Genomic DNA, 11,227 nt, shown 5'->3' with positions numbered 1-11,227 from the left:
CATATGAGTATCGTTTTTAAAATCATTTCCGTTTTTGTCAAACAGAGCAGATAGATATACTGCGAGAAAATTACCCAAAAATGAGATACAGGCTCCCCGTCCGCCCGAGAGTTTGTGATTATCTACAACTTCCCATCCGAACGTCAACTGCGTATGTTCGAAGATTAAACTCGACTGTGGGTTGGCGATTTGTTATCCTGATGACATCGGTATATTTCGGCATCAAGGGAACGCTTGGTACCTTTGTCGGTGTTGGCCAGCTGCCCTATTTCGTAAGTTTTTTCTAATGAATTGTCGAGACTTATGCCATGTTGTGTATGACTGTATCTTTTCTGAGCAGTTCAGTCAAAGTGTATAAATGACATCACAGGGCGTGTATCTTAATCAGTATTATCCTTTATTGCAGCGCCCTTAATGGAATGAATAGTGAACAATATTCAGCTCTCATTACGATAAAATTCAATTTTACGATGATGTGCATTTTTCATGCGTGCGATCAGTAGAACTTTATTGTTTCGTACGATTGGCATGTTTATGAAGTCGCGTTTCAAAATTTTGGTCAACAACAGCAACAATGCCACCTTTGCACATTTAAGTCGTCGTTACTATATTTCTTATATTTGTAGAAAGAACATCTCAAGGTGTCCGGCTCAGAGTATCAAGCGTACAGGACAGCTGCAATGACCCCGTGGGCCATGAAAGTAAGATTATCGCCGATTGTGTAGTAACTTAATTTTAGAAGAAAAAATAATTGGGAACCTAGGATCGTAGTTTGAAATTCTTCGTTCAAGCCTCTGACACCTCTGAATTACAGTCATGTATTCATTTATTGAGGATAGCTAGTTCTGTGAAATAGCCGCGTCATGTATCGCACATAAATGTGCTGTACCTCTATTGAATATATGATATTGTCTAACTCACAGAAAACTGATTTTTGTTTCACTCTTCCGCTAGGCTTTGATGGGAGCCATCAGCGACTCGATACCTATCGCCGGTTATTTTAAACGATACTACATAGGTGTGTCTCTAGAGCCTATCTCCATTTATCTCTTCTACAATGGATATTTGTGACTGGGACCATTCTGCATTGGCGTGAGCAATATAACCACTACGGATTCGCTAGCTGTAGTTGTGCAGTGATACTCTTGAAAAAAAATAGTGCGGAATGGGATCATATTAATCGGAGTGTTCATCTACATCACTTCCTGCAATACATCCTTACTCTTGAGTGTGATTTTTTCTGCAGCGCTTTAATTTTGCAATATATGCACTTTGACGACTGCACTGCCATTCAGATGCTTGATGTCCATTTTGTATCTCCATATATCATTGTTTACTGGTTGCCCATATTTTTATCTCGCATAGTTATGGCCTCGGTGGTAGGCACGGTGGCCTTTCTTCTATTGTCCACCGTTCAGCTGTCTGAAGGACAGGAGTGGATTGCGGCACTCATGTTTATGATGGTACACTTTGAGATGGCGCTGGTCGACCTGCTATGCGAGGGCGCGTATGCTGCGATTATGAGCAAATTTGCTTTCTCCGGCTCTGACATTGTCACGTGGTATGAACTGTGTGGGTGATCTTATTGTATTCTGGGATGAATAACTTACCCTGCTCGGTTAACCCACCTTTCTATCATAGCCGTGTATACGGAGAGCTTGCAATTCGAAACTTTCATCCATCGGAATTATACTCTAGCATTATCGTAAAAGCCTGATAGACTTGCTCACACACCGTGTGTCTTTTGGCAGTACTAGTGAATAGCAAATAGATGCTGTTTACCCCCCTGTCTGCACATAGCAAGAGATGAATTTAGAACAACAACCGCTAGAGCGTACTTTACTTACTGTTTTGATTAGGGTTTGGACCATGGTGCATAGCGGAGGTTTGCTTGCGGCACTAGTCGTCGGACCACTAGCGAAGGCTGGCTACATTCGTGGAATGTTCATCATCTGCGTTCCAATAGCAGGTATGTACCTTGGTACTTCTTCTTCATATGGCGTTCAGTAGTGCTACTTTAACTCTGGACGATGGTGCGGTATGCTGAAACGCTACCGCTACTTTAGCGAGCAATCATCCTAGTGAAGCTTGCATCGCAGTACTGGCATGATAGTTTCTTAGCCAAATGAAATAGTATTCCTGACAAAGGATTTATTTAAAGAAAGCGCGCATACGTGGCTAGTTTTAAACCCGACAAAATTTTATCTACTTTTCAGTGAATCGCCGCGGGTAGCATTTGATATAGTCACCTTTGTTTCACGCATTGACTTACATTTCTTTGCAATTATACATGACAGCTCAAGTCGCGATACCTACACTTCTGGGTTACCTGCCCGAGAAACGACTCCCAAAGAACAGTAGAGGTCCACAGATCGGGAAAATGTTAAAACATAAAAAGATTTTGTTACTGGCAATCGGAATGGCTGTTGCAGCAATGGGCTTAGGGATCTGCAATATGATAGCCTACGAACCTTTGACGCTTGTGTATGTTGTGAATCTATCCTGTTAGTGTATTCTCTGTCCGCCGTTGGTCGTTCAGTAATATCACATCGACGAGAAAATATCCTTTATTGGTTTGTTATAGTTCGGGCTTAACTATTTCGTGTCGATGACACTTTTAAAGAGCCTGATTACATGCTCGCTTTTCGTACTTAACTACAACGGGGTTTTCGTCTCAAAGTTACATTGTGCGAGCGTATGATTTTTCCCGATATGCGTCGAATTCTATTGATTATATAAATAACGCATACTTGTTTGATCAGTGGAAGTGCAATTTGCATCATGCACCGATCTTGAGCTACTTGGATTGGTAGTGCGTGTATGTGATACAAAATATATCATATACCAATACGCTTTTCAATCTATTACAGTTACGCGCTGACCAGTTCTACATTAATGGTTGTAGCCTCCTTCAGTGTGATGCCTCGCAATCTCGCGCTCAGCAATTTATTCTTGGTATGATATATTTTTGCAAATGTCATAGTAGTATGTGGAATTTCTTAATCGTACTTTCCTCATGCCACATTTTGGAAACATGACGGCGTGATGTTGGCTGTTTGCAAAATGAGCAGGGAAGTCAGAGTTGAATATTGTGAACCAAGCTCAAGAGAACAGTGAACCTATATTCTTTTCGCCCAGACTATATGTAGACTAACTGGGTATTCGGACCTGATACGCCAGCCCACTTCGTTCTACTTATTTGCTAAATTTTATACGTTATTGCTAGTTTCACGCCACTGAAGCTGTTATAAATAGCATTTGGCCGTTTGTTCCTAAGTTGTCACGATGCATATGAACTGTTGGTCGCGTTTTCGAATTGCATCTTGGAATGCTTATTGCAGAGCATCACGATCATGGCTCAGCTCAAAGGTGAACACCATTTGTAAAGTACTGGGCATTATATCAACAGCCATCCAACACCTATGCAGTGTTTGAACATGCTATCGATTCTTTACAGTTCCTGCTAGCCGCTAGTTATATCAACCTGGGAGGTGCTCTGGACTACTTTTACCTGGCCGATAAAGGTATTATAGGCACCAATAGATTGTATGATATCGACATTGAGATTATGCCCATGTTTGTTTCTGTTTCTAATTGTTGCCGCTCGATATGAAGATGATCTAATATGTCTACCTTTTGACAGTGGATATTAAAGAAGGATAGTATCACTTTCGATTCAGATGAACATCCAATCAAATCTGTCATATTGTCTATATCTAAGAGTATGTAATTGTCATGTAGATACCTGATACAAACGGATCTAATAATGTTCTTTCAATATGATCTATTATTTTCATATGCCACAGAGTGTAATCCGGGTGGTCCCCAGTTCGACGACGTCTACTATTACACATGGTCGTCCATAGCACAATCGGTGTTTGGTGCGGTGGGCGTACTCTTTTTCCAGACCTTCCTGTCACACTGGCCATTCCGAAGAGTGTTCTGGGTGACAGTATTGCTTCGAGGGGTTGCTGCTACGGTGGATATCATCATAGTGAACCGATGGAATTTGGTACACCGGTGCTCTCACTATTTATCGTAAAGATTGAAATGTTTGCTTGGGCCTGAATTTGTGTGACTTTTCAACCGCAGTTGTGCATTTCTTAAAATGTTGACAAATGAGACTTCCGTGCTATATTTTTGTAAAAATTCAATCTAACATAGGGGTTTCCCTTGTATATATCGCTTATACCTGACGTGTTTGTGCCAACGAACTGATTGGGCTTTATAAGTACTAATCACGTGCTTCCTTTTAAAACATCTTTTAGATTATAGGGATATCAGACAAGATGATGTACATGGTCGGCTATAATTCTCTCTACCAGGTTTGTAGTGAAAGTGAGACGCTTATTCGTGCAAGAAGAAGCTTTAACAATGGCAAAAATGTATAATAGTATTATAGATTTGTCATGTGTGCTCGATAGTGTCGTTCTCGTAAGCTTATGGTTTTGATGCTGAGTTTACACTCTTTCTTGTAATACTATACGTGTCTTTGTTGAGCTGCAGGCACATGTACGATATAGTTTTTTGTAGTTTGAGTTTGTTAGGGTTGAACCTTCGAGGCACTATTTGATAGTGCATAGTTGTTTGGTTAGAAATAGCCATTGTCTGACTAAACACGATTTGCTACACCTGTCTATATCGTCGATTCTTTTAATAGTTTGTAATGAACCATAGCCACGCATTGTGAACGTACACCTTGACTTAGTTCGAGTGTTTAATGAATGGTTCACTGACGCCCCGGGGGGTGGGGGAGGGGGAAGGGGGGGGTGTAAGGCATTAAACTGCTATACTGTGTTGTCATGACATTACTAACCAATGTACATATCTATGATGTAAAGTTTTAGCAATACTTGAGCTGTTATACATCGTCATATTGTGTTTTCTGCTATGAATTGAGGGGCAACTCATCAAGACACACATTCGACCCCATCCGAACCCCACAGGTGATAGGTATGGCTTCATTGCATAACTGCACATCAATCATGGCTTCAAATTTGAAACGCCCTGCTTCGAGGATGACTCGTTCAACGACAGCACGTCAAAAAAAACGTGTCCACTGCGTGCACTTGTGCATAACAAACTGAAATTATAGCCTATACTTATTTTGTAAACGATGAATATTATGTACATAGGCGATACCTTCGTATACTCGTATATGCGCTCACTCCTCATTCTCGAATCTCCTGGTACTGACAATCTTATGTGAGTCCGCAAAATGTTCGCCATATACCCTCTTCAGTTTCATTCGGCTTCGCTGAAATTAGCATGGCATCAAGATACACTTTAAGAAAAGAAAGTTGTTGGTTTTCTGTACTAAATCCATCGAATTTTTAACTTGGATGTAATTTTTTTTCATGCTCATATTCGCCGGTTACTTATTTAATATTATGTCGATGACGAATTGCGCAGTGCATGTCCTGCATATGTAGTGTCTCTCGACTACAATTTCCACAAGTACAAGATATTGCGTTTGTGGTGAAGTGAATGCAGGGAGTGCAAAACTGCTATTGCATCATTGTGCAATATAGTTTTACTGGTATGTCAAGCTTTGCAGTGAGTGTATAAACACACCGAACGGTAAATTGCAACTATTACCACTTATTTTAATCGACCTGCATCTATTAATATTGATCGATACTCAGGGATGCTCGAATTCATGGCGGCTGTCGTCCTAACGACCAAAATGTGCCCTAAAAATATCGAGTCGACAGTTTATGCCTTGCTGGCGGGATTTCAGAACTTTGGGAGTGTATGTACCGCACAAACATTGTCGTTCACATGTAGTTTTCACGAGATGCGTCTTTTTAAGTTATGGCTGCGAGTGCCGGCAGGTGTGATTGTTTCCTTTTCCTCTCTATATTCTGATGCCTCCGCACTGCGTCACCTGGGATATGGCATATATCTTCATTTGCCTATGAATATTTGCACATGTGCAAATTTGCAGAGGTACGACGAGTGAACGTTGATTATATGTATTTGATGCGGGATTTCAAATTGTTTCAAGAACCGTCGTGAGTCAGGTAATGGCAGTAGTAGCTGCGGTGAAGTATCCATCTTTGTCACCAGTAAAGGTGGCTATTCTTACATTGCTGATTGGCTTATCTTCACAGACTGTGTCCTCATCGATTGGAGTGGCGATGATGAATTACTTTGACATCCGCACGCAGATTCCATGCGATTTTACCCACCTCACTACTCTGATAGTGATATCCCATATGGTGCTTCCCTTGATGTGCATTCCGTTAACTTTCGTTCTGCTGCCCGATGTAAGTTATTTTATACTGTGGCGACTCATATTTGATCTCAATATCGACCCATTATTGAAGCGAGCGTTTATCGCCCTAAGTTAATCTGGTTGCGACTAGCGTTGCGGTAGATTGCGAACTCGCCGATGTTTTGTAGTTTACTTCATTCGTTGAATTAAGAATTGCCTGCCGTGCTTGGAGGAGCCCTTCTGAATACATGTGTGTGAGAGGGGCCAAGATTTGTACAAATAGATCATCTCACGTATGAAGTTTTACACGTACCTTATTTTCTAGCAATTACCGTTCATATTGAGGGCCGCCAAAACACCTCTTTGATTCCTTTATGTTGTTAAAAACAAACTCTAATCATATCAGCATGCGTCACGTATGTATGTTCGAGTTTGTATATACCATGCAATATCATACACTCCGAGTCTTTATGTGAGTATTTGATATCACAAAATCGATGATGAATCATTGGAGGTAAGTATGTCTACATTCTATGCTGGTGTTTCTTATGTCAGATGCGAGCTTACATGTGTACATTCTGAATATAAGGGTTTTATTTACAAGAACCTTTTTGTATTTATGAATCTACAAGTTGCTAATATGTAACTTCAATTGCAGCCTTGCACGAATTATTACGAACACTTGTGCTATTTGGTTTGTGCACGCACCGCTCGTGTTGAAGATATCTCTTATACTATTTATGTCATTTTTCAGTATTCTTGCAGTTTGCATTATTGTCTGCCTAGACGTAAACCTTCACAAATTCGATGGGATTTTTGCGGAAGTTAGTATGATGAACTTACTAACTAAATATTGGCGTTCGCGTTTTATATGTATATAGAGAATGAAATTCATTTTCTTGTATTAGTATGGACTATGGAATTTAAATAGTGTGGTGTCTGACTTTACACGCTGTCTATACTGTAAGTATATTTGTTCTAGTAATACATGGGGTTCTGTTAGTAGCGCTGTTTTCTTTAAATCGCTGAGCTCAATCCGAGTCTTGTTTTATCTCATGTTGTCAAAATTCTCACCTTCACAATAGGCGTATATGACCGACACCTTAAATGAGCACGGGGAGCTTGTACGTAATCATTCAAATGCTGGTGACTCTATTGAACTGAAAAGTGAAACTAATGATGATTTAGACACTGATGTATATCAATAATGATCAATAAAATTACAATACAATTTAGTGTACGGTATTGTTTGGTTTGCACATCAAATCGCCAGAAATCTCAACAGTTGTTTTTAGTATAGTAATAGTATTAATATGTTTACCCTTCTGATCCTTTGGTTTTATCAGTGGCAGTAAATTAATATAACACATAGTTATAGCCCATATTCACGACTATGATAAGATTCATTCACGTTGCTATAGTTAACGTTTTAGCAGATAAACAATCACTTGTGTAGGGAGCCTGCCATTCCTATTTGTAAATTTTGTCTGGCTGGTATCGTTCGCAAGTAGCGGCACACTTAGCATGAACTAGATAGCCTACAAATTCGGAGATATATTAATTCGACCACATGCAATCCTTTATTTAAATATTGTACATCAGTACCGCGCACTCATGTGCTAGGTATCTATCCTTCTGAACGCCGTATGTAGACTCCCTAACGGCAAGCCTCCATCCCGATCAGTATTTGAAAAATACTGACATGCCCATCCACTCCTCAATCGCCACCACTTTCTCTGGTATCTCCCGTCTAAACCGGTATCTCAACCAAATCACCGCGGAAGCTCCTTCAGTTTCGTCCGCCCTTGTGTTCCTAGCGACGCTGTCGCCCAGGTAAAACGACATGCAGCACTTACGTGGAAATGGCAACTTGATGAAAACATCGACCCCCGCTCCCAACAACATCCTGACGCTACGAAATCAGCCCTAATCCACTATCTCCGCACCAAGCGGGAGGCCCGCTGCACACATGAACGAGCGCCGAAGATTCTTGCCCGCAGCATGGATGCACTACTGAGCCCACTTGTCAACTCCACTATCGCAGACATCCTCCAATCTACCACGGACCGTCTCCAAAAGGCTTACCAAGCAAAACATGATGCAAACCTCTTCTCACCTAATCCGTGAATCCCGGCAAACGCTAAGAAACCAGCGCGTACGCCACCCGGACGACTTCATGTACCAACGGTCTTCCCGACACAATCATCCGACACGATGGTTACCAATACGCAGCCTCAACCTTCCACGACAGACTCTTCGAAGACAGGCAACGATATAGAAATGGCTGACATCGATAAGGATGAGAGCCCAGTAGTGTTGACCGAGATTGAACAATGTTAGGACCAATGAGGATGACGCTTTTCATCCCACAAGGACTCAACATGGACAACGCAGCACGTACATATAAGTGTTTGAACGTTATATCGATTTTAAGTCAGAGTGATGCTATGTGTGTGGTTGAAACCTGACATAACACCAAATTTCTTAATCATATACGCTCGAACACATACTACCGTATTCGACATCACATTACACGGCATAATATCTTATACCCCTCACACTGTGGTATTGGCATTTTTTCCAAACACCACCCATCGAATTTTCAACTTGTACACTCTTCGCCGTACGCGGTGTTCTTTGAGTGCTTTGGCGTTGATATGGCCGTGTTCTACCTTCCACTCAAATCACTTACTGAAGAAGACGTCAGGCGATACATGAATCCTCCCGATATTGGCAATTTCCAACCAGATGTCGTTTGGGGAGATTTCAACTTCAAAGCCCGGAAGTATGGCCTCGCATATACAAATCACGGACTACGTATGAAAATGATCGAGACTACCCTGCGTAATATGTGGCACTTGGACTACCTCTATGCTGGTACAGAACATGCGTATCATCGGCCTACCACCCCCGCCTCCCTCCAGACCTATAAGCTGACGGACTACGGTATCTGTGGTGATCACACCTTTGGACTCGATCTCCAGATACTTCCAACGAATCAAATCCATCGGCCCCAACAAATGTCAACAATGCCGCCGCCTCCGGATCAACACCCCCCCTCTCTTGTGGATATAAACCAATACCGCCATCGACTGTATCACCTATGCAACAAATTCCGCACGCGACTATTCCAAGCCGAAATCCGGGCGCATCAGAACCTACTACGGTCGTATCTCACTTTGTACGGACCAGCGGAAGGGCTGTTACGGATCCTCGACCGCATCTGACGCTATGCAGCTAACCCACAAGTATTCGGGGGGTTCTACTATGACTTACACAGACCCTGGGTTCAGCGGCTGCCAAACCACTCGTTCCGCCCACGGCTGACCGCCTAAAGGAATGCTCAAATGTTCAAAGATATTGCGTACCAACAACGGTCTCCGCGCCAACCCTGCATAGCGGGTGTCGATGACACAGGCGCCACCCTCGCTGGCTACTTTGAGGACCTATTCAACTCTACAAACCCGTACGTGGTCCCACCGGATACCGAACCCTCGCCCGATGGCATTTCCACCATACGCCCCGACGATGTAATGGATGCTATGCTACGCTATCCCAGTGAGGCTCCTCCCCAAGGCCGCAGTGAATCGATTCGCCGAACGCAGGACATTAGGACGCCCCGACGTCAATAGCCCACTGATTAGACTCCTTGCCGAAGTATTCACTGAGCTACTGAATGCGGGTACTTTCCCTGCAGCCCTGAAATGCAGCCTTCTGACAGCGCCCCCAAAGAAAGCCGATGCCGATATCACTTCCCCTGCCGATTTCCGCCCTATCACGCTTACGCAAATAGTCAGATTCATCTTTGAAAGGTGCTTTCTTAAGCTGATTACGAGCCACCCCGGCTCTGCTACCCATGCTACCCAAGCTGGCTTCAAATCACGGTACTCCTGTCATACCCAAGCACTCGCCGCCATGGAATCTGAGACACAGTCAGAAGAGGAGTGGAACGACGTCTGTCTGTACATTACCAAGGCATACGACAAAGTTGCTCTCCCACGCATATGGGTACTCCTGCACCACGCTGGGATGCCCGAAAAGTGTATCAACTGCCTCTGGGCGCTATTTCAGAGGGTCCCTACCCGAGTGACATACCGCTGCATGCTCTCGACTCTATTCCATAGAACAAATGGCATCCTACAAGGCTCAATCGTCGGCCCCAGCTCTTTATTATCTACATAAATTCCTTAGCTGTCACGCTAGCACAATTTCGGCCCAAGCTCCTCCGCTTGTATTTATTTGTCGATGACACATGGATCTAAGCCCCCCAACCGGCTCCGCTCCAGCCCTTTTTAAACGACATTGATGAGTCGGGACGCAAATCTGGCCTCGAACAGGGTGTCATTAAACCCCGAGTGCGATCTACCGACTTGCGATACGCGGCGCCAACCCTCTGTATAAATGGAGAGCATATCACCCCGACGCTCGCAGACGCACCTTAGAACACACGTTACCTCCCCCTGAAGATGACGCCCGCCGAAACGCTCCAAATATCTGGGGTTCGCACTCTCTCACGGAATACCAGGGATCAACCTCGCCAGACATATGGAATCCCTGGTTGCAGCATTGTCTCTGGGTATCGCCTCTTTCCGCGCTTATGGCTTCCATGACTTCAGCTGGCGACACCCCCTCAACCGAATGGTGCTGTTCAAAACATTCATCCTATCCACGGCTAAATATGGCCTGAACATTATTGCCTGGGCTCCGCCTACATCGAAGGATGCGTTGGACCCCCTGTTCGAGCGCTATAACTCAGCACTCATCCAAGCTGCAGCCATCATTACGGGCACTAAATACCCTAGGTTTCCCAAACATCAAACAACCGTACTCCGCTTTTGTGGCCTGCTCCCCGCGCGACCATTCGGGGACTACTTCGAAGGTTGCCTGGGAATACAACTCGACTCAATGGCCAGCACAAATCCACTCAACCCTCTGACGCAACCCGCCTGGGCCCACGACAAACCATACTGCGCTTCCTGTACAGAATCTATGCTCACCTGAAAACTGTAC

General features: G+C 43.5%; 1 protein-coding gene across 1 annotated transcript; it reads left to right on the top strand.

Annotated features, from left to right (window-relative positions):
- Positions 1 to 40: 40 nt before the first annotated feature.
- On the top strand, positions 41 to 7,441 carry SARC_05559 (hypothetical protein). The gene is made up of 14 exons (XM_014300566.1): positions 41 to 272; positions 627 to 701; positions 955 to 1,018; positions 1,366 to 1,561; positions 1,860 to 1,969; positions 2,298 to 2,484; positions 2,871 to 2,955; positions 3,458 to 3,524; positions 3,807 to 4,012; positions 4,269 to 4,325; positions 4,947 to 4,953; positions 5,646 to 5,752; positions 6,114 to 6,269; positions 7,303 to 7,441. The coding sequence occupies exons 1-14, from the start codon at positions 81 to 83 to the stop codon at positions 7,423 to 7,425; spliced, it is 1,632 nt and encodes a 543-aa protein (XP_014156041.1). The 5' UTR covers positions 41 to 80; the 3' UTR covers positions 7,426 to 7,441.
- The last annotated feature ends 3,786 nt before the right edge of the window (positions 7,442 to 11,227 follow it).

This window comes from Sphaeroforma arctica (assembly GCF_001186125.1).
Source record: "Sphaeroforma arctica JP610 unplaced genomic scaffold supercont1.359, whole genome shotgun sequence".
In the NCBI taxonomy this organism is placed as follows: Eukaryota; class Ichthyosporea; order Ichthyophonida; genus Sphaeroforma; species Sphaeroforma arctica.
This window is presented reverse-complemented; position numbering and strand designations above follow the sequence as displayed.